Raw genomic sequence first — 24,237 nt, 5'->3', positions numbered from 1 at the left:
CATTAAAGGTCACCATCAGGGGAAGGCAGAGCTGAGTGGTAGAGTGCGTGCTTAGCATGCGTGAGGTCCTGGCAATCCCCAGTACTCTTCGTTAAAATAAATAAATAAACCTAATTACCTCACCCTCAAAACAAAAAAATTAAATAAAAGGTTACCACCTGTGGCCTAATCACAGGGTCAGGAAGCCCAGGCCACGTACCCAAAATGTAGTTTATTGAGACTGGAGCAATTTACAATAAAGTCCTCGTGACAGCACAGGGGAAAGACTCAAGCTGTACACATTTCACATCCACAAACACAAATCACGTTTTGCTCTGGGGCACACAGGGGGCAGGGGGAGGGGGCAGACAGGAAACTGACGGGAGACCCGGACCAGAGGGCCAGCAGGGGGCTTCGCCAGAGGACAGCCTTCTCCGTGATTTGGCAGAATTTCCAGGTGCCCCCAGTGGAAAACAAAGCAAAGCAAAATGCTTTTCGAGCCAAACTTTCTGTGTCCTGGCCACCTGTTCTCTTTCTGCTTCAAAGAATTTCCATGGCAGCATTTAAGAGACAAGGCACAGGCCTGGGAGCTATTTGGCCTGAAAAACCCAGGTGGGGATCCCTCTGGGCTTAAAAGCCTCCCTCTGCCCCCCCTTGAAAGTCACTTTTTTACCCACTGTTCAGAAGATGATCTTTCAAACTTTCTATCTTGAAAATGTTCAAACATCCTTGTACAGAGAGAGAAGAGTAAAATGAACCCCCCATGGTTGGTTACAGGGAAGCAGGTGATATGACCCAAGTTCAGGTTCAATGAAGATTCAAGAGATCTAAGTGAACCTTGGGCAAGCCCCTTCTCCTGGGGCCTCATCTCCCACTCAGACCCAGAGCCATGCTTTGCTTTCAGGATGTAGCTGGTGCTGGAAAGAAAGCTCAAGCCAGCGTGAGCGCAGCAGTTGTTCAGGGCTGGTGAATGATGCGCTCTTGGGCCGGCTGCGTCTCTCCTGACATGCTGAGTCACTCAGGACCAGATGGAAGGTGATGAAAACACTCACAGTCTTTGGAATGAGATCCCTCTGGCAAGTTGAGTCATTAAGGACCATCACAATGCCCGTCTTTGCAAGTGACACGTGAGCTGCCAGGGCGATGTTGACAGTGAGACATCTTGTGGGAAGTGGCATGAAGAAGTCTGATCATTCAGACAACATGGAGGAGACATGGCTTGTCTAGACAGCTTGGGAGGATGAGGTGTCTAATAACAATTATTTCCAGCATGTTGGAAAGCCAGCGCCCTCATCTCCTGCAAAAGCAGGGCGGCGTTTTACCAATTCTTGTTTGGGGTGATCGCAGAAGAGAAGGAATTACGCATCCTGGGTGAGTTTCGTTCCCTGATTCCTCACAGCCGCCACCATCCAAGGAGAGGCCCTTCAGCCAGGCCCTTCCCACGACCAGCTGAGGACGAGGGTGGTCTGTCCACTCTGGGACAGACTTCTCCTTGGGCTCCTCTCCCACCTCATCTTCCAACCCTTCCGATGGGCACTATCCTGGGAGGAGAGTCGGGAGTTCTTGGCTATGCCTGTTTCCTGCTAATCTCTAAATGGAAAAGCGTAATTCAGAGAATCAGACACACACGAGCGCGCACGCGCACACACACACGAGGAAACGCTGCAAACCTATCAGCATTTTGACAGAACTTATCACAAGCTGGGGGGAGAAGGAGGTGATTGTTTTTTGTGCTTTTCTCACTCTTTCCAAGTTTCAATCATCGTTTTTCTTTGCTTTAAGGAAACTCAGTCACTCCTTTTTGTTTTAAGGAACCCAATCGGTCCTTTCTTGTCATTTCCCAGAACAGGCGCCACAGACCTGGATGCATCCTGCTCTAATGACGTCAGAAGGCGAGGCATACAGACCTCCACGCCGGCTCTGGCTCGCTAGCCTTTCACTGGCTGGTGACCCTTTCTTGAGCAGAGCTGTGCATCTGGGTCAGTCACACCCGAAGTCTGACTCAGGGGTGCTACACGGGAGCTCAGCGGCAGGGACAGCTGGAAGGCAGCTGCCTGACAGCGGGAGGCAGTTGACTGACTTAGCCCCGACCTGGGCGGAAGCTGTCCTGGGTCCCCAGCTCAGGGAACCAGCATTTGATAAACATGTGTCTAGCTGGTGGTTGCCTTGAACTCTTCACATCAAATGGGGTTAGGAGGCTGGGCAGAGTCGCCAGGAACTCAAGAGTCCCCCGGCTTCTGCAGGAATTTGCTGTCGGCACTGTGAAGCTCATGTGTGAGGCAGGCTCTTTTCCAGGCTCTGTCCTCAGGCTGGAGACACAGCCCCCCAGCCGTCACCTCCTCCTCTAACTCATTGCCACAATGGGCTCCACAGACGACAGATCTGTCTTCCCAGACTGGAGTTGGGAGGAAGGCAGGGCGTTGGCTAGTGGAGCCCTGCGGCCACTGCCCTTCTCCGTCCAAGCCACCCTGAAGGCCAACCTGAAGGAAGGGGCGGGGGAGGGCGGCTGCGCCTCCTGGGGCTTGGGCGGCCTTCGGCACATGCTCAGTAACGCCTTCAGCTCGACCCTGAAGTTCTCGTTCAGCCAGCAGTAGATGAACGGGTTGTAGCAGGTGCTGCTCATGGCGAACCAGTGGAAGGCGAAGTAGAGGGCGTTGTTGGTGCGGATGACCTTGCTGGACAGGAGGAGGACGTAGCAGTTGAGGGGGAACCAACAGAGGGCGAAGAGGACCACCACCAGCATCAGCATCTTGATGGTCTTCTTCTTCTTGCGCCGCAGGGCCAGGTACTGCTCCGTGGTCACGTCGCCAATGGTGTTGCACAACCACAGCTTCTTAGCCACACGGGCGTAGGCCACAGAGATGATGAGGAGGGGTAGGATGTACAGCAGGATGAAGGTGGCCAAGTCCAGGTACTTCCAGAAGAGGTCGGCCGGCTCGGGGAAGTCTGGCAGGCACAGGGAGCGGACAACGTCCTCACTGGGGTGGGGCGAGGTGGGGAAGGGAGAAGGGGAGAGACAAGGAGGGTGTGTAGTCAGCGGGGAAAGGCCTCATGCCCAGAAGCACTGGGCTCCTGGGACATCTGTTGTAGCACGTTTGATGCTGCAGACTAATTTTCTAGCTCTCCCACTAGGCTGGGAGTGCTATATAGATAAGAAACACGTCTAGATCACTCTGGGTCCTCTTAACTTTGTATTATTCCTAGACCAGAAAAGAGAGCCAGTAAACAAACTTTTGCTCAGTGAATGAATGCAACACGGTGTTCCCAGTCTTAGAACTAACTCCTCCGGGAACGCAATGTATTCAGGAAATCTTGGGATTTCCCTTTGTACCATCCATTCCCGTTACAGAGGGGAGTAAATAGGAAGGATGGGTCTTGAGAATGTGAATGACAATGGCTGAACTCATACACCTTCAGCCACTCAGACGAAAAGTACTTATTTCCTACAGGACATACCCAATCCTCTTCAAGCTTTTTAGGGACATCCCTGTGTACTGGAAGATCCAGAGAGGGTGTGTCAAGAATATACAGATTCTGTCTTGCTGAATAATGAGCCACTCACGGGGTGGCAGGGAGCTCCCCCAGCACCCGAGCTCCCACCTTGGGGAAGTAAAAACCCTGGGGCCATTTTGATTAAAGTCACAGTTTCAATATCCTTGCACAAAGGACGTCAAGTCACAAGATGTATTACTTACAGATCCCAGAATGGGGGTGTGTGAGCCGGGAGAAGGGCGGTCCTCCCTCCCAGGTCACAGGTGAGCAGGGTCACAAGCACCTGCTACTAATAAGGTGGCTGGGGTGGAGATCCCTCATTTTTCACAGTCTCGGCTCTGAGTGGTTACTTTAAAAGGTACCCAGGGACCCAGCTCCACCCACCCGTGGGCGGGCACCGGCCCCTCCCACCAGGAAACCTACACCAGCCTCTAGACCAGCCTCACCCACCAGGGGGCAGCCACCAGAAGCAAGAAAACTACCACCCCCCAGCCTGTGGAACCAAATCTGCAAACGCAGGCCAGACCCCTAACCTGGGACCAGCAGGCTCCCAGACTGGGGTGACAAGAGGGGAGTGCACGGCTGGGACACAGAATGTCCCCTACTAGGGCCACTTCTCCAAGGCCAAGAAGCATATAACTAACCCACCACATAGTAAAAACACGAACAGAAATTTAGACAAAACAGAGGTAGCAGAAGAGTATGTTCCAGACAAAGGAACAAGCTACAACCCCAGGAGAGCTCAGAGATGTGGAGACAGGCGATCTACCTGAGAAATCGCAGAGGAGTATGTTCCAGACAAAGGAACAAGCTACAACCCCAGGAGAGCTCAGTGATGTGGAGACAGGCGATCTACCTGAGAAATCGCTCAGAGTAACAATTGTGAAGATGGCCCAAGAACTCGGGAGAAGAATGGCTGCGCAGGGAGAGAAATGAGACGTTTTTAACAAAGAATTAGAAAATATAAAGAACAACCGGAGATGAAGACTCCAGTAACTGAAATGAAAAATATACTGGAAGGAATCCAGAGTTGGATAAATGAGGCAGAAGAACGGATCAGTGAGCTGGAAGACAGAGTAGTGCAAATCACTGCCGCTGAACAGAAAAAAGAGGAGAATGAAAAGAAATGAGGACAGTTTAAGAGACCTCTGGGCCAACATCAAACCACTAACATTTGCATAATAGGGGTTCCAGAGGGAGGAGAGAGAGAGAAAGGGCCTGAGAAAATATTTGGAGAGGTAATAATTAAAAGATGCTGTAATTGACTGTACTTCAATTGAAAACAAAAAAGTGCCAGGGAAAGCATGGCAAGAACTCGTGGCAGGAATCCTAAGCTCGGGTCCTTATCTAAATGTCCACACGCTGGGTGTGAGCAGGGTTTTCATACTGTGAAATCTCTCAGCAGCAACTCAAAACTGCTACTTTCTCATCATACCACGTAGTTTGTTGCTCTTGTACATGTGCCGGTGGCCATCACTAGTGACAAAAAGAAAATTCTCTTTGCTTTGTCAGCAGAAAAAAGAAATCGCCTTGCGCATGTGAAGGCAGATGGGGAGTCTGAGTGCTGAGGCGTTTGGGTATGGGATTCATTCCAATAGCCTGGAATTTGGGGATTAGTTGAAACCGAACTTCAGAGCTTGTTCTCCTGACCCTGCGTAAGTTACAGGAGTGGAAGTGCGTGTTTCAGGTGGGGCAGCACGTGGGGCTGTGGGACACGCCAGCAGTGCTCCCTCTACATCCTCTTCACTGGTCTGGAGCACCGAGCCCCCAGCTCCTGCCCTCCATACAAGAAACAACCAGCACCCGTGATCTTCCAGGGACCTAGGGCCCCCCTAAGGCCACTGAAGATACTCCCCACAGAGCCACTGAGAGCCAGAAGTGGCCAGGAGTTTCCATTTTCCCCAGGGAGGCCTGGAATATGAAAGGCCAGCTCCCTTGCCTCAAAGCGGCAAACGCTGTGCTGCCAGTTTGCCCCAGAGCTCTGCCTGCAAACCAAACCCCATTTGCTGTCCAGCTTCTCCACTCACTCCCTTACCCATTATACCCCTGGGAGCACAAATCACAGGCACGTGTATCTTCCTTTATCTCAGGATCTGCTTCTAAGGAACCTCAGCTAAAACAACGATGAATTGGTGAAAATCACTCTAAGCTCATTCATTCATTCACTCAGTAAATATGTATTGAGAGCTCATTATGTGGGGACAGTAATTTAGACGCTAGGGACACCGAGACGGCAAAATCAGAAAGAAGTGCTCTGCAAGAAACGCTCATTCTGAGAGCATAAGACAAAGCCGATGATAACGGGGAGGGAGGGGGGGGTACGGCTTCCTGCCCAAGACACTTAGATACACACATGTTGTTTGCACCTTGTGTGAGAGAATTTAACATCACCATCTTAAAGGGAGCCTGGGTGATTCTGAGTCTCAGTCTGGGTGAGTGCATGTCCCCAGTGGCAGAGGCTGATTGCTACTGCCTTGACCCTGCAGACACACTGGACAGAGAATAAGGAGGGAGCTAAAAGCGTTGAGAAGAAAAGGTGAGAAAAGGCAGAAAAATGGCAGAGGATAGACACGGGCCTGGAAGCACCAGGACTGGAGGGAGGCAGAGCGAACGGCTCGGGGCAGCAGACACTGGTAACTTTGAGACTGAGGCAGGGGGCTCAGATTTCTGTCTGCCGAGGTCTTCCGAGTCCCCAGATTGCTCCCTATTCGTTCATCTCACCTGTACTTGAAGGTAAATAATTTCTGGCAGATAGCGTGTGGGAGCGAAAAGAACGTAGCCATGGTCCAGATGACAGCGATGTAGATGACGCCTTTGGTGATTGAGATCCGGGGCTTTAACGGATGCATGATGACCTGGAAGATAAGCAAACTGGGCGTGACTGGTGCAAATGAGAAATCCAGGCAGTGCAGCTCACTTGTCACAATGAGGCAGTAGGTCCTATTCATAAAGTCAAGCGCCCCTTACTTCATTACTGAGAGGACAGGGGAGGAGTGAAGGAGGAGGTCTGTTTGCAGGACACCCACAGCAAGCCTGGCAGAGAAACAGCCGCCGCCAGCCCCCACTTCCGGAGCTGAGCCTGTCTCCCCATCATTCTAGACCCCTTAGGTTACGAAGGGATCTGAGAGGTCTGAGGGTGACACACATGGACCATTTAGGATGGGAAGCTGCACTGACCTTTATCTGGGGGTTCACCACACTCTTTCTGAAAGTCACTTCTAAAACTGCCGTGGGGCCCAGCTTTCCCAGCCCCATGCGTAATAAAGCCAGTGTGAGAGACTTGAGGCTGAAAAGAGAGACTTGAGGCTGAAAAGTGTCTTGGAATTGATTGCTAATTGTATGCATATTCAATTCTCCTAAAAGGTTTAAATGAAGACTTGGGAATTCAACAGCCTTCTCATTTTACGATTAGAATCATTATTTCTTTTTTTAAATTGAAGTATAGTTGTTGTATAATATATACATTACAGGTGTACAATATAGTGTGATTCACAATTTTTAAAGGTTACACTCCACTTACAGTTATTATAAAATACTGGCTATACTCCTCGTGTTGTACAGTATTTCCTGGTAGCTTATTTTCCACCTAATAGTTTGTACCTCTTACTCCCCTACCTCTATCTTGCCCCTCCCCACTTCCCTTTCCTGACTGGTAACCACTAGTTTGCTCTCTATATCCGCTAGTCTGCTTTTTTTGTTGTTGTTATATTCACTAGTGTGTTGTATTTTTTAGATTCCGCACATGAGTGATATTATACAGTATTCGTCTTTCTCTATCTGGCTTATTTCACTTAGCATAATGCCCTCTAAGTCCATCCATGTTGCTGCAAATGGCAAAATGTTCATTATTTTTTATGGCTGAGTAGTATTCCATTGTATACGTACACCACATCTCCTTTAACTAGTCATCTATTGATGGACACTTAGGTTGCCAGATTAGAATCATTTCTTGGAAAAGGCATTTGGGGATAGGTGAGTCCAGGATCATAAAGGGCTCCCACTGCCTCAGGATGCTGCCCAGGACACACTGCACATTCTGGCTGTGTCCTCCCAAAGTTTTCTGCCAATTTTTAAAAAAAATTTATGGGAGGAATAGACTAGGCTTTAGAAGCTGCCCCTCACATCTCCATCCTTGACTTTGCCATCTTTGCCCCTCACTCCCCTTCCTTGTTTGGGCTGATGAAGGGAGTGGAAGCCTGGGTCAGAAGCCTCAGACACTTAAAGACCCCACTGGCTCTGGAACAGGGCCAATGACATGTGGCCAATGTGGGTGAGACTTAACCCCCTGTTCCTCAGACCCACCTTTGGCCCAAGAGTCAACCCTCAGGTTGCTGTGTTACATGGGGTGGGCATAGTCCAGGGGAAGGTGATCCAGAGCCCCTCTTGTTGAAATAGGGGAGAAGGTTAAGAAAAGGCAGGAAATATTTGTATGCAACCTTTTCATACTTTGCACCAAAGCATCTTAACGTAAGAGCCAGAAAGCAGGCATTTCAGGGATAAAGAGATCGCAAAGTTTGCCAAGTCTAGTCCCCATTAGATCCATGAACCTCCTTTAAAATCCCTCATCAAGTGATCATCCAGACCTTGGTTAAGTGTGGCTGGTGACATGAAGCCACCACCTCCCCAGGCGGCTGCGTCCGCCTTCAGACATTTCTGTTAGAAAATGCCTCAGCACATTGAGCTGCATCTTTGAGTCTGTATCTCAGAAGCTTCCCATCCCTTGGTCATTGTTGTGCTTCTTGGAGCGACTCAGAATCAATGCTCTCTCTCTCTGTCCCAATGGCCCTTATGATGTTGGCCTCGTAGGTGCCCTTGTGTCTTCTCATAGCAGGGTGGTCTAATGATCAGAGTGTGAGCCTGGAGCCAGACAGATCTCAGCCCTACTTCTAGCTTCATCAATCACCAAGGATGCACTTTCCTGAGCCTGCACTCCTTGACTCAGCATAGACCTAAGTAGACAACAATAGTTCACTGACCAATAGGCACATGAAGAGATGCTCAATGTTGCCAATTATCAGAGAAGTGCAAATCAAAACTACAATAAGGTATCACTTCACACCAGTCAGAAAGGCCATCATTAAAAAGTCTACAGATAATAAATGCTGGAGAGGGTGTGGAGAAAAGGAAACCCTCCTGCACTGTTGGTAGGAATGTAATTTGGTGCAGCCACTATAAAAAACAGTATGGATAGTCTTTAAAGAACTAAAAATAGACTTACCATATGATCCAGCAATCCTACTCTTGGGCATATAGTTGGAGGAAACTCCAATTTGAAAAGATACATGCACCCCAATGTTCATAGCAACACTATTTACAGTAGCCAAGACATGGAACAACCTAAATGCCCACTGACAGTTGAATGGATAAAGAAGATGTGAGATATATATATAAATATAAATATATAAAATACTACTCAGCCATAAAAAAGAATGAAATAATGCCATTTGCAGCAACATGCATGGACCTCAAAATGATCACACTAAGTGAAGTAAGTCAAACAGAGAAAGACAAATATCATATGGTACCACTTACATGTGGAACCTAAAAAAATGACACAAGTGAACTTATTTATAAAACAGAGAGACTCACAGGCATAGAAAACAAACTTATGGTTACCAAAGCGGAAAGGGGTGGGGGAGGGAGGGATAAATTGGGAGCTTGGAATTAGCAGATATAAACTACTATGGATAAAATAGATAAACAACAAGGTCCTGCTGTAGAGCACAGGGAACTATATTCAGCAGCTTGTAATAACCTGTAAGGAAAGAGAATATGAGAAAGAATATATACATATGTATAACTGAATCACTATGCTGTACATCAGAAACTAACACAACATTGTAAATCAACTAAACTTCAATTACAAAAAAAAAAAAAATGGTTCACTGAGTCGGCATGAGTGAGGCACCTATGTGGAGCCACCCTCCTCCAGGATGGGGACCTTCAGGTCCCCTTCAGCTTCCTTCACTATATCCACCCATATGTGTGTGATGGGGCAGGTCAGTGAGCAGGACCTGCCACCTGCCCCCCAGTTTGTCTGCCTCCTCGACAGCCTGGGCCTGGGGCTATCTGTCTCCCTGCCTCTCACCTGGCTCTTTTCATCTGTGACTTTCTAGATTTGCTTTTCACCCCCCAAAACAAGCCCATTCATGTCTGACACACAAAACGCCAGGAAGCAGAAGAACAAACGGGACATAATTTTTTGCAGTCCCAGCTCAGAGGGCATCGTAGGCCTAATTTAATGCTCACCGAAGTCACTAAGAAGACAAATACACTCACTGAAAAAATGGACTAAAGCATGGTCTTGAGCCCCTGGAAATCAAAACCAGAGAGGGTAGGACAGGGTGCTGGGATGAATCCTCACCTGGTGGCGGTCCACGGCGATGGCCGTCAGCGTCAGGGCTGAGACGTACAGGGAGCAGTACTGGGCAAAGCGGCTGACGTGGCACATGCCTTTCCCGAACACCCATGTGCTGTTCACGAAGCGGACCTGCAGACCAGCCCGCAGAGCTCAGGAGACAGGACCCTGCCACCCGCCTCCTGTGGTCTCTGCCGAGTACCCCGCAGGAGGCCCCCACCCCGGCCCCTCTTCCTTCCACTCTCACTGCTGGACTGTGGGTCACACGTGCTTTTCTCCCGCACAGTTCACCCTCCATCATTCAATTCAACCAATCCTGACCAGGTGCCCAGAAAGCATAGGAAAAGCATGGGTTCCGGAATTAAACTTCCCACCTCTAGCCTTTTCTAGCTGTGTGACCCTGGGCAAGGTAACCTCTCTGAACCTCAGTTTCCTCATTTGCAAAAAAAAAAAGGCTTAAAAGTCTCTACCTTGTATCTTACTGTAAAGTTAATTTTTTTAAAAGTCTACAAAGCATGAAAGCATGGAATGCAGTGTCTGACAGATTGATAGAAAGATATGATTAGAAATAAATAGTAGCTATTTTTCTGGTAATAATAAAATTCCTTCTTAGCTCATCTGAGTTCAGACTACTGGGGGAGACATGTCTGAAAAGTCACAACATAGAGCGTGGGCTGAGCTCTGGAATGCTGGCCAAACAGGCCTGGCAATGCACTGTCTGAGAAGGAGACCCAGGACCTGCAGTGGTGGGAGCAGGGGCCGGGGGTGTGGGTGGGGGGAGAAGACAGGCTCCCAGGGCGTGTGGGAGATTCATATCCATCTCTCTGTATATCTGTATTTACGTGTCTGTGTATATATGTATACATATAAAAACTGAGTCACTTTGCTGTACACCTGAAACTAACATTGTAGATCAATTACATGCCAATAAAAATAAAATAAAAAAGCAATCAGTGGGGAGACAAGAGGAGCCAGAGATTCACTCTCCTGTGCTTTCAAGGCAGCAGAGAGAGAGTGTGTGTATGTGTGTGTGGTGGGGAGGGGTGTGGTATTTGGGAGACCCTTTGTTCTTAGTTAGTGCTCAGAGCATCCTGAGTGGCCAGGAATCTGTTAGATGTAGGTGGGAAGGAGAGCAGAAAAAGTCCCTGGTTTGGAGTAGCGGAAGCTTAACAAGGTCCAAGAGTGCCCCGCCCCCTAGTGCCCAGTTGAGTGGCTTAGTGGACAGAAATCTGGCTGCACTTGAGTCAGGGGAAGTCATTCTCATTTCTGGCTCTGACAATTACTAGCCAAGTGACCTTGGACATGGGATTGAACCTCTCTTTGCCTGAATTTCCTCATCTGACAAATGTGAGTAACGTTCTCGTAAGTGAGGACCAGAGAGAGAACGTAGTTTTCAAATGTATGGTTCCGGAGGATGGTCACACAGGTGGATAAGCTTGTAGTTCACTCTCTTCTTTTTGCATGTCTGTTATTTCTGATTGAGAGAGTGTGTGTGTGTGTGTGTGTGTGTGTAAGAAAGAGAGAAAGAGACAGAAAGAGATATAAACAGATACGGTTTGGTAATAACTCAAGGTTATTGCACAAATTGGAAAAGACGTAACTCAGAAATACAAGGTAGAACTGTCAGGATGATTGCTTGGTCACAGCCCTCAGTCTCAGTCAACCATGAGCACCACACTCCCAAGTCACAGAGGGACAGAACTGGCACCGTTAATGCCCAGCAGCCAGGGCAGGGGGTGAGGAGGGGGTGGGCTCACTTAACACCCATCTGCAAATGCCCCCAGGCTGCCCCAGCCCTGGGGCCCAAGCCCACCTCACCCTCATCTCTTCAACAGCACAGACTCCATACACAGCCTCACTGTCAAACCATAGACGAGAAATGCAATTTAAATAAGTGGTCTAGGAAAATGCACTCAAGGTTCCACTAACAACTAGCAACTGTTTGATATTTCAGCTTGGTGCCAAGCAGCATCCTGAGGAGGGGGCGCATTTAATGTGCTGCACTTCCGGAGGGGGGATGACTTAACAATCTAAGCTGGTATTTCAAGGGGCTCTGGTTTACTGCTCCATCAGCAGGCAGGCTCAAGATCAGTGATACTGAACAGGAAATGGTCATTTATCCACAGCTGGCTGCAGGCACTTGAATCACTGACCCCAATGCCATGAGCTGCGGAATCTCTGACTTAGGAGGTAATGAGACAGAGACAGACAGACACAGTGTCAGAGAGAGATTCAGAGAGCAGAAAGACAAAACCACAGAGAGACAGACAAGGAGAGTCAGAGAGAAAGGTGAAGAGAGACAGAGACAGACAAACAGAGGAACCAAGAGAGAGTCACAGATAGGAAAAAAAAAGAGGAAGACAGAGAGAGAGAGGAGAGAGGGAGAAAGGCTCCCAGCAGACTAACAGGCAGAAAGACAGAACGCGAGAGACAGCGGCAGACTAAGAGACAGAACACAGGAGACTGATGAGAGATAAGAAATGAAATGAGAAGTGAGAGGACAAGACAGGGAAGAGACTAAGACAGATAAAGACAGGAAATCAAGCAGAAGAGGGAGACAGAGAAATGAGTGAAATTGGGATGGGAGAGGGAGAGGGACCCAGAGAGACAAAGACAGAGAGGCAGACACAAATAGAAAGACAGCGAGACAGGGAGACAGAGGATGCCAGAGGTGGGAGACAGCCCAGCGCCTCCCCAGCCCTCGGTCTCACCAAAGTGAAGGGGGTGTTGAGGAGCGTAATCATGATGTCGGCGACGGCCAGGTTGACGATGAAGAGACTGGTGGCCGAGTGCATCCGCTGGTTCTTGAAGATGACATGACAGACCAGGACGTTGCCAAAGAGCGAGAAGATGATGATGAAGGAGTAAGCCACGATGAGCAGGGCCTTCACCGTGGGGTTCTGGGACTCGGCCCCGTAGCGCCTCCGGCCCACGAAGTTCTGCCAGTCGGAGAAGGTGTAGTTGTTCCAGAAGAAGTGCGAGGCGTTGGGTCCGGCCAGGGCCGCCTCCAGGCTCTGCTCGTCCGCGGCTCGCACCACGGGGAGGAGGCAGAGCAGCACCCAGCGAGGGACCATTTTGCAGGAGCCTCCGCGCCTGGGACGGGGCGGGCGGGCGGGCGGGAGGGGCGTCCCGCCGGGCGGCGCGCGTGCGCTCGGGCGCCGGGAGAGGAGCGCGCGGGGCTGGGCGCGCCAAGACCCCGGGCCCCTCAGCGCCTGGCTGGCGCCAGTGCCCACCCGTCTCCTGCCCGCGACCGGCGTGCTCGGGGCCGCGGGCCGCACTTTTGTGTCTCTGCGGCGCCCCCACGGCTGCGGGCGAGCGAGCGCCTCTGCCTATCCGGCGGCGCGGCGTCTCTCCCGGCGACCGTGAAGCGCTTCAGCTCCGCAAGCCTCCCCCACCCCCCGGCCCCAGCCCGCTCCCGCTCTAGAAATAAAACTCCGGCCAGGAGTCAGGGCTGTTTGCCTAACGCACAGTCATCCGCGTGCTTTCTGCTTACGCCTCGCCATCGGAAAGGGAGCGGGCGGCAGGCGCCTGGGGGCGGCTGGGGACGTGGGGCGCACCGCACGAACTGGGGCCGCCGGCTCCAGGCAGCCCCCTATTCCGCGCGGGGACACCCTTGTCCCATCTGAGCGTCAGCCCTGGCAGGTTTCAGGTTGCGGTGGATCACGGTCCCGGCGGTTCCAGTACAAGGTGAATGATGAAAGCGATGTACGCTTTCTCCAAGCGCCTTTAGTGACCAGACTTAAGACGTGCGGGGGGCTTGCCACGTTTTATTTCCTTCCATTCACTAAGACTGTAAGACGCTTTGTTTTTCAAGGAAACGCTTCAAAACAGTTCTCCAGACAGGTTCCAAGTATCAAAGGATAAGTAGCTCTGTGGCCACTTCTTGGTAACTGAGTTTCCTGCCGTGGGAGTTTTTGAAGCCGTACCTGTCAAGGATATCACCCATGTTGTTTTTTGCTTCTTCAGGAAATCTTGGTATCTTGCTCTCCGGTTTTTTTCAGTCCCCCTGTGAAGTCACTCTCAGTCACCCCTGCCGGGCCATCCACCCCACGGGATCCAGTGGAATCAGAGTCAAATCCCAGCTTTGTCACGTCCTAGCTGTGAAATCCTGAGCAAGTTATGTAACTTTTCTGGCCTTGGTGGAAAGCTTTCCTTTTCCTACGTGTGGAGTGTTCAGAGACTGCTGTGTGGATCTCCCACCACGTTGACTGTTTGTAACTGTTTTCTTACCCCGTCTAATGGCAGATGCCACGTAGACTCTGTTGTCACTACACCCTGCTGAGCAGCGCCCTCTAGCCTCCATCAGGGGACTCAAGCCCAGGTACCTTCTGAGGTGTCCACTTGGCTCAGGAGAAAGCCTGCCCTGAGGGCCCGCGCAAATCCTGAAGAACAGACCCCTCCCACTAAAGTCCTCTTTTCAGATGCTCAGTATCACTAGTTACCACAGAAATGCAAATCAAACTTATAATGAGGGATCACCTCATACTGGTCAGAAAGGCCGTCATTAAAAAAGTCCACAAAGAATAAATGCTGGAGAGGATGTGGAGAAAAGTGAACCCTGCCCTACACTGTTGATGGGAATGTAATTTGGTGCAGCCACTATGGAAACAGTATGGAGATTTCTTAAAAATCTAAAACCAGAGTTACCATATGATCCAGCAATCCCATTCCCGGGTATATATCCAGAAAAGATGAAAACCGTTATTCAAAAAGATAGATGCACCCGAGTGTTCATAGCAGCACTATTTTCAATAGCCAAGACATGGAAGCAACCTAAATGTCCATTGACAGATGACTGGATAAAGAAGATGTGGTGTATATACACAATGGAACACTACTCAGCCACAAAAAAACAATGAAATAATGCTATTTGCAGCAATGTGGATGGACCTAGAGATTATCATACTAAGTGAAGTAAGTCAGAATAAGAAAAAAATATTATATGATATCACTTACATGTGTGGAATCTTAAAAAATGGCACAAATGAACTCATTTACAAAACAGAAATACATGCACAGAAAACAAACCTGTGGTTACCAAAGAGGAAAGGAGTGGGGAGAGGGATAAATTAGGATTTTGAGATTAGCAGATACAAACTACTGTATATAAAATAGATAAACAACAAGGTCCTACTGTTCCCTATAGTCAATAGCTTGTAATAGCCTATAATGAAAAAGAATATATGTATGTATAACTGAGTCACTATGCTGTATACTAGAAACTTACATAATATAGTAAATCAACTACACTTCAATTAAAAAAAATTTTTTTAAGTCCTCTTATCTCACTGGACCATGAGGAGAATCTCAGCCACCTCTCACTTTGGAACTTTTCCAGGAAAGTTACACGTTGGCTTGAGCTCCAGGGACACAGGTCAGGCTCTCCTATTAATAAGCAATTAGAGAATGGCTTGATAAGTGTCACCATAGTAAAATACAAGGTGCACTTATCTAGGCGGGAAGGAATTAGGGAAGTCTTCCCAGAGGAAGTGATGCTTCAGCTCAGTCCTAAGGGACCAGCAAGAGACGTTAGGTCATGGAGGAGGGGGTAGAGGGGAGAAGTGGAGTATCCCATAAGGAGGGAACCGTGGTACCCGGAAAGACATGGAGACGAGCATAAGTCTGACTCATTCAACTACTGCAGGACTGGAAAGAGCTACAATGTGTCTTGCAAAGAGAAGTCAACTGAAGGAAAGTGCACAACCTAAAAGTTGTGAGTTATGTTTTATTCGGGGACCTTACTGAGGAATATATCCCAGAAGACAGCCTCTCAGATAGCACTGAGGAACTGCTCCAAAGAGGTAAGGGAGAAGCCAGGATATATAGGAGTTTTTGTTGGAAAAAAAAAAACAAACAACAAACATGTAGTCAAACATCAGAAAATTAGTGCCAATCACAAAAACAAGTTAATGATTTTAGTGCTTTTCTATGTATGGGAAGATGCAAGAGTCTGGGCTCATTAAAATTATTTCTTTGACATGCATCTTAACTATCTAGGGCCAGCATCCTGTTTTTCTCCATCCTGAATTTCCCCCAGGGTGCACCATCCCCTTGGGTCACCTGCACTGGCTGATGGCTTGATGGTGGGTGACATTCTTTGTTTATTAAATAGTAGGCAACATTTTTGGGTCTGCAGAGATGAGAGGAGAGAGAGGGATGGAGAGCTAGGCCCAAATAAAAAGGGCCTTATCAGTTTTGAAATCTTCATAAAGACTGGAAAGATTTCCAGAGAGCAATGGGAATTCACAGAGGGGCTGTTAAGTAGATCAGATTTGCATTTTGGAAACAACACTCTAGTAACTGGAGAATAGATGGGTCGGGGCTTGAGACAAGAGGTTTGGAGGCCATTCAGGTGACCCAGGAGCAGAGTGGAGACTTGGATCCAGGTGCTGGCAAGGGGAGGAGCAGGGCTGACAGAGACTAGAGGGAGGAAGCAAGGATGAGTAGCAAGTTCTCAGTGTGTTTGAAGTCAAACACACGAAACACAGAAGAGCCTCCTTTGACCTCAACCCCTCTCAAAGTTTTAGCCTACCTTTCTCCATTATTTTATCAGCAAGTTCAAAGGAGTTCACTCTTGTCTCTAGTTCATCACCTCGCTAAGCAACTATGTCCGTGGGAGAGGGTGACAAGCAGACGTCCTTCAGTTCTGCTGATGGACCTGGTGGGTCCCACGGAATCACGTGGTTGGAATAGGGGATTATGTAACTGATCCTAGGAAAAGGGATAGGGGTGCCAGGCAGACGAAATAACAGATATTTAGCTACAGGAAAGAAATCGAGAGACGGCCTGTGAACATGTAACTCCAGAGCTTGGGGGGACTGGAGGCTCCCTCTGGATGATGGGCCCCTGGCACAAATGATGACGTGGCAGCATCTCAGGGAGGCAAGGCATGAAAATGATGGTGATTTAGAAAACCAAACTCTGGTTAATTGAATAGCGCCCAGTGCTGAGAAAGAACGTATGGTAGGAAGAGGGCTAGTCAGCATCAAGCACAGAGACAGAAATCAAAGGTAGGCAGTGTCCTTCCAAGCCCTGTCTTCTAAGCTGCTTGGTGCTCGATGATAGCGCACTCATCTGGAGCACCTAATGCCTTCACTTTGATTTCCTGCCCACCATGCCCACCTTGTAGGGGTGATGGCATTTGTGCCTGGGGCCCGAAACTTTGTGAAAGATGACATGATATATTTTAGTTCTTACCTTCCCACAGAAATAAATCTTGAGACAAAGTTTTAAGGGCAAGGGTTTATTGGGGAAGTGAAAGCAAACACGAGCAGGGAAAGTGGGAAAATGAGAAAAGGAAAGGAAGATGGCTGATAGAGAGTGTATTGTCAGACCAGCTACCACTGTGGGTGACTGAGCTTAATCCTGCCATGGAAGCCGATATAGAGCATACATGTCAGCTGGCCGAGCCAGGCGAGGGAGCAGAGATATGTACACACCACCTCCTGTCTATCACTGGTTGAAGGCTGCTGCCAGTGGTGTGGTAATTCTCCTATACTTCCTGCCTGCCAAGTAGGCAGCGGAAGTGGGCTCTGGAGGCCAGAGAAGGCCCTCAGGCAAATAAATACTGGTGCTGGCAGTTGGAAGTTGGCCTGGTGTGCTCTGCAGGAGTCAGGGCACTCACAATATCCAGGTTGACGGAAAGTCTAGAATCACTTCCTCTTTTTCTTCCCCAGGCATTCAGCTTCCCTCCCAGCCAGGCCCGGGCCTCCTGAGTTCCCAGCCCAGCACCGCCCTCCTCTGCTTATCCTGAACAGATGAAACAACCCAGTGCTTAATGAAACAGATACTTCCCCCAGCCAACTCGCACTAAGACTTAAATTATTGAAAGAAGTTCCTTCCGCAGAGGCATTTCTCAGTTCTGTTCTGCTGCAACTAAGGAGATTCGGGAAGACACAAAGCTGACAGAATGAGGCAGCTCCTTTTTTTTGTGCCTTCTGAATAAAACCAGGGAGGCTGTGTATCGGCAGTTATGTGCTGTCCGGGAGGAAACAGTTTCTTCTACCCTTCTAGGTTCTTTTGGTTGGTCTATTGTTTAAATCGATCTAAGACAGATTAACAAAAGAAAAACAAATCGAATGGCATACGTTCGGGAGTCCAACAGAGACACTGAGAGGCTCTCCGACCATCAGGTAATTGAGGCTGAGATGTCATTCTGAACTGAGAGGAAGGTGATGGGGGTCTGGGGCTTCTAAGTAAAGGAAGATGGGAAGAGCCAATGTCTGCTAATGTCTGCCACGTCACACAGAGACGATGGGACAGAGAGGACTTCGAACAAATAGGCCCTGCTGGGCGCCTCGCAACTTTCCTCACATAGCCCCCACTCTTTGCAGTCAGTTCTGGTGAGAGCTCTCTTCTAGGACCAGACCCTCCATATAAATTCTTTTAGGCAGTGAAGGGGGAGGTAGAACAACCATACTAACAACAACAACTCTTCCTGAGTCTTTTGGACCTTAATTGACTTTAGCTCAAACTAACCCATGTGCCCAAGGGGCACTTTTTGGGAGGCTCCTTCTGAACCCCTTCAATGCCAAAGAGGAATTGTATTTTTCTCTCTAATAATAGTCACACGTGTTCAACACACTGGGAAGCAGGATTTTTCAAATGTACTTAGAAAAATAACAAATCGCAAGTATTTTTTTAATAAAAACTAGACAAAGAATTAGAGAATAATAACATTATACAGAGGCCTTAGAAAAGTGATTCTGAGAACCTCCCCACATCAAGATTCCGGCACCACAAGCGATTGCTCATTTACCACCAATATTGTTTCCTGAAAAGCCCTCCTTGATTTAAAAAGTCACCCCATCCAGCATCCTTCTCTGGTGACAATCACAGCAGTAGAGGGGAAGCAAGAGCACTTAGCACCGTGCTAGCACATGACAGCCACACAAAGTTTGTTTCAAAGGCAAAAGTTGGATGTCAACTGATTTGAGCTACAAATGAACCAAGTAGGCCTGAAATATAAAGTATGGGTGAAGGCAGTCTCAAATGCAATAAACATGTAAAATGTGTGGGCGGGTTATGCTAGGAAAATGGCTTCCAAGCTCCCATAAACTGGAGGCATAGGGTAAAATGGTATATTTTAGGAGAAGTAAAGGGAACTGCACACAAGCAACACAGTTTGTGGCTCTAATTTGTTTTGTAAGTTGCTTGAACTCACGCTGCACCTTCACACAGTTTTATAAATGGTGGCATGGGTATTGGACCAACTCACAACAGCCCATTTAACCCATGACATAGATCAATGGTTGCACTGATTGTATCACTGCTGGAATACTTGTTAAGTGTTGATGATCCTGGGTGCCAAGGGTGCCATCTTGAATTAAATGTCCCCCCGGGTGATCTCAGCCATCTCTATTGGTTGAACCATCACTCACCAATCACTCTGAATTGTACCTCTACTCACCACCTCTGCTGAAAGCTCCAGGTCAACATTATATACTCAACGTTGTTTGGACATTTCCATCAGGAAAATCCAACATACTTAAAAGTCAACCAGCTCCAGACTAAACTCATCATTATCCTGCTCTTCCCTCATTTTTCTTATATTTGCTCCATTTTTTGTTTACCGGTTCACTATGGTTAGCATCTTGGGGTTTTCTCACAGTCCACCAATTTCATGATGCTATACATTTGAAGATGCTGTTTCTCTGTCTAGAATCATCCCCTCTCCCACCCCAGGGCCAGAAAAGTTCCTCTTCCTTCTTCAAGACCCAGCTCAAGTGTCGTCTCTCCTGTGAAGATTCACTGATCCCCCTGGCCTGCCACAATCCCAGAATAAGCAGAGTCAGTGTCCCCAAATCTTCTCATTTAAAACTGCTCACATACCGTGTGGTCTGTTCTCTCAAGTCACCCTTCCCTTCTGGTAGTCTATTTGCAAGTTATCTATCTTTCCAATTAAACCATCAGCTCTTCCAGACCCAGAATGATCTTATTCCTAATGCTACCTCCTAGAGCCTAGCACAGGACCCAGAGAGGAGAAAGGGGCAGGACTGTGGTAGAGACTTTGGACCCGGAATCAGACAACCCAGGATGCAAGTCTTAATTTTTCCGAATACTCCTTTTTCTATCTAGTAGGATCCAGGGACACATCTACATTTTAATCATTTAAAATGCTATAAACTGCATCTTCTAAACTCAATGTAAAATCTACCCTCTGCAGGTTGGGAGGGTATAGCTCAGTGGTAGAGCACATGCTTAGCATGCATGAGGTCCTGGGTTCAATCTCCAGTCCCTGCATTAAAAAAACCAAAAAACCAAAAAACTACCCTCTGTGAAAACAAACAAACAAACAAAAACACCTTGTATTTTCTGGTTCTGTTGCTGGTTAACCACTTAAAATGAGGGCTTCTTCAGTAAATCTCCAAGGGGGCAAAGAGAAGAGGATATCAGTTAGAGCCATGGAATTAATGTTGCAAGGAGACCGTTTGTAATTCTACAGGTTGACTCATATTTCTTAGCACCAGCTCTAGTTATGTGCTCTTAATTGCTCATGAGCTTTTTTTTCCTACTTCTCTTTTATTTCTGCTGTGCGCTTTGTTTCAAATCAGATCCTCAGAAAGAAGATAATGAAGCATGATTTTAAGCCATTTGATTAATATTGCATCTTATAAGAGGAAGAATGATAATTAGCAGTTTTTCTCCTACAGTAATACCAAATCAAAATCATGTTAAAGCTATTTCTAGAAAGCATCACTGGATCTGCAGCTCATTTTCACAGGATGTAAGCAATAACTATCATTGATCTTATACTCTTTTGAAAAATGCTTTAATAAGATTTCTTTTTTTTGAATTACCACCAGAGGCCATTGGTTTTAAGTGTCAGAATAAAAAAAAAAGTTGTCTTTTCTCGTATTAATTTTACACTGACTTCTATTTTATAAAATTCATGCTATGATAAAGACAAATTCTAGCAATTACAGTTGCAAATTCAGCTTGCAGGCAAGGGAACTGAGGAGGCTGTGGTGTTGCAAAAATGATGATCATACTTCTCGGAGGGAAAAACTATACGCAGTGAAGTAAAATATGGAGCCACTGAATGCAAAAGTCAGATCCTGGCCAACCAGTTAGATTCTTCAAAACAGTCACATTAAGGATATCATAAAAGCCTGAAATTAAGGGCAGAATAATAAAATCTATTTAAACTGTAAGAGGAAAAAGACCATACCATTTATATTACATCTAGAAGTTTAAATGCTAAATGAAGGATCTTAGGAATATGTGACTTCTGGAAAACCTGCGGATTCTAGCCAGGGTCATCCTGAACTTACCTCTGCTACAGCCTTTTCTGTCCGATGTAACGATGTCTACGTCAGCCTCTCCCGTTAGACCGAAATTCCTTACGTGCAGCCATTCTGCTCTTTTCATCTCTTAAACCAAGCCTCACATGGTACCTGGCAAAGAGCAGGCTCTTCCTAAATACTAATGAATGTATATATGAAAATATAAATAAGATGGTTTTTTTAAGACAAAAAATTCCAAAATACCCATAAAAATAAAGCAGAGCTGTTAATGTCACCATCACTCTTTGACAATGGAAACCTTTCCCATAAACACAACTGGCTATGTCCTGCAGAAGCAAAAGGTATGAATTATAGAGCCAGCAGTTTCATTTCCTCTCCAACAATCTCCTTATATATAACCAAAAACTGCACCCCAGGTCACACTGGCTCAGGTAGCTCATCAGACCAATGACCCATCTCTGACAGTGACAATAAGGGACCTGTCACAGCTAAAGATGGATTGTTCTCTTCTGTACACTACTGCTTTTTTCTGAATATAAGTGGTATTTGTAAAATAATATAAAAGAACATAAATAAGAAAATAAAAATCATCACAATTCTGCTATTAACATTTTGGTGGGTTTCCTTTTTTTTTTCCTGATTTTTTTTTTACAATAATTGAAATGAAAATTTGTCAGTTTTGTGTCCTGATTACATTATGCCGAAAGTATTTTCCATGTTACTAAATTTTTCTCAAAAACATCCCTTGTAATGGCTGCCTGTTTTGTCTCATGGAACATCACAACATATTTTTCACTGTAATAAATAATGCTTGATAGAATCTTTAATATAAATATTTTTAGGGTTTTTATATAGAAATATGGTATAATAAACTTACACATATACATCACCCATTTTCAATCCATCTCTTCTCCCCTGGTCCAGATTATTTTGAAGCAAATTCTGGATACTGTACCATTATGTCATTAATGTGACGTATTGAATAAATTTTAATTTTATATATATATATTTATATATATATATGCTATATTAAATAGTTTATAATTACATATATTCTATATTAAGTAATTTATAATTATATATACATATATACTGTATATAAATAATTTATATAAACTATGTTTATATAGTACTACATTCTATAACATTACATAATGTTAGAGTATATTTTATACTATATGTAGAGTATATTATACATGTATACTCAATTTTTTATCAAATATTCAATCAGTTGTACAGGCATTCCTTGTTTTATTGTGCTTTGCTTTACTGCACTTTGCAGATACTGTGTTTTTTATGCATTGAAGATGTGTGGCAACCCTGTGCTAAGCAAGTCTGTTGGCACCATTTTTCCAACAGGATCTGCTCACTTCATATCTCTGAGTCACATTTTGGTAATTCTCACATTTCAAACTTTTTCATTATGCCATTTGTTGTGGTGACCGGTGACCAGCGATCATTCATGTTACTGCTGTAATTGTTTTGGGGTGCCGTGAACCACGCTCACATAAGATGGTGAACTTTACTGATAAAAATGGGTGTTCTCACTGCTCCACCGACCAGCTCTTCCCCAGCTCTCGCCCTCTCCTCAGGCTTCCTTATTCTCTGAGACACAACAATATTGAAATTAGGCCAATTAATAACCCTACAATGACCTCTAAGTGTTCAAGTGAAAGGAAGAGTCACATGTCTTTATCTTTCAATCAAAAGCTAAAAATGATTAAGCTGAGTGAGGAAGGCATGTCGAAAGCTGAGACAGGCCAAAAGCTAGGCCTGCTGCACCAATTAGCCAAGCTGTGAGTGCAAGGGAAAGGTTCTTGAAGGAAATTAGAAGTGCTCTTCTAGTGAACATATGAATGATAAGAAAGTGAAGCAGCCTTATTGCTGATATGGAGGAAGTCTTAGTGGTCTGGCTAGATCAAACCAGTCATAACATTCCCTTAAGCCAACGCCTAATCCAGAGCAAGGCCCTAACTCTCTTCACTTCTATGAAGGGAAGGATGCTGCAGAAGACAAGTCTGAAGCTAGCAGTTTATGAGGTCTAAGAAGCCATCTCCAGAACATAAGAGTGCAAGATAAAGCAGTAAGTGCTCATACAAGCCGCAGCAAGTTATCCAGAAGACCTTGCTAAGGTAATTAATGAAGGCGGCTACACTAAACAACAGATTTTCAATGTAAATGAAACAGCCTTGTATTACTGGAAGAAGATGCCATCTGAGACTTTCATAGCTAGGGAGAAGTCAATGCCTGGCTTCAAAGCTTCAAAGGACAAGCTCTCTTGTTAGGAGCTAATGTAGCTGGTGCTGTTAAGTTAAAGCCAGCGCTCACTTACCACTCTGAAAATCTTTGGCTCCATAAGAGCTATGCTTGATCAACACTGCCTGTGCTCTAGGAATGGAACAACAAAGCCTGGATGACAGCACATCCATTTATAATATGGTTTACTGATTCTTTTTAGCCCACTGTGGAGAACTACGGTTCAGAAAAAAATAAGACTTACTTTCAAAATATTACTGCACATGGACAATGTACCTTGTCACCCAAGAGCTCTGATGAAGATATAAAATGAGATTAGTGTTCTTTTAAAATAAAGTTCTTTGTGTACTTTAATATTAATACCTCAAAAGAAAATTTTCAGATTCTTTTCATCCTGAAGTTTTAACAAGCTACTCATAAACTGGGGGGAGGGTATAGCCTAGTGGTAGAGTGCCTGCCTTGAATGCACAGGGTACTGCTTTCAATCCCCAGTACCTCCATCAAAAAAATAAATTAAAAAAAAAACCCATAAATTGGTTATGCTTCTTTTTAATTAGTTTTTTTTAATTCTTATTTTTTTACTGAAATGCAGTTGATTTACAGTGTTAGTTTCAGGTGTATAGCAAAGTGATTCAGTTATATTTCACATTCTCTTCCATTATAGCTCATTACAAGAAACTTAATATAGTTCCCTGTGCTATAAGTAGGTCCTTGTTGTTTATGTATTTTATATATATAATGTGTATCTAGAGATTAGTGTTTTCATGCCTGCTAACACAGCATCCATTCTGTAGCCCATGGATCAAGGAGTAATTTTGACTTTCAGGTCTTACCACTTAAGAAATACATTTTGTAAGGTTATAACTGTCATAGAGAGTAACTCGTCTGATGAGACTGGGCAAAGTC

The 24,237-nt window shown here is 46.2% G+C and overlaps 1 protein-coding gene across 2 annotated transcripts; it reads right to left on the bottom strand.

Moving 5' to 3' along the window:
* Nucleotides 1–236: 236 nt before the first annotated feature.
* GPR83 (G protein-coupled receptor 83) lies at nucleotides 237–12,954 on the bottom strand. Of its 2 annotated transcripts, XM_006206728.4 has the most exons (4): nucleotides 12,541–12,954; nucleotides 9,836–9,961; nucleotides 6,193–6,326; nucleotides 237–2,957 (listed from the first exon to the last, which is right to left on the bottom strand). In XM_006206728.4, exons 1-4 carry the CDS (start codon nucleotides 12,901–12,903, stop codon nucleotides 2,324–2,326), a joined length of 1,257 nt encoding a protein of 418 aa, XP_006206790.2. In that variant the 5' UTR covers nucleotides 12,904–12,954; the 3' UTR covers nucleotides 237–2,323. The 2 variants fall into 2 exon arrangements, with proteins under 2 accessions (XP_006206790.2, XP_072826862.1); XM_072970761.1 differs by lacking the exon at nucleotides 9,836–9,961 and having other exon boundaries at nucleotides 12,541–12,903.
* Nucleotides 12,955–24,237: the final 11,283 nt, after the last annotated feature.

The sequence above is a fragment of the Vicugna pacos genome, chromosome 10 (assembly GCF_048564905.1).
Source record: "Vicugna pacos chromosome 10, VicPac4, whole genome shotgun sequence".
In the NCBI taxonomy this organism is placed as follows: domain Eukaryota; kingdom Metazoa; phylum Chordata; class Mammalia; order Artiodactyla; family Camelidae; genus Vicugna; species Vicugna pacos.
Note: the sequence above shows the minus strand (reverse complement) of the source record. Positions and strands in the feature narration are given on the sequence as shown.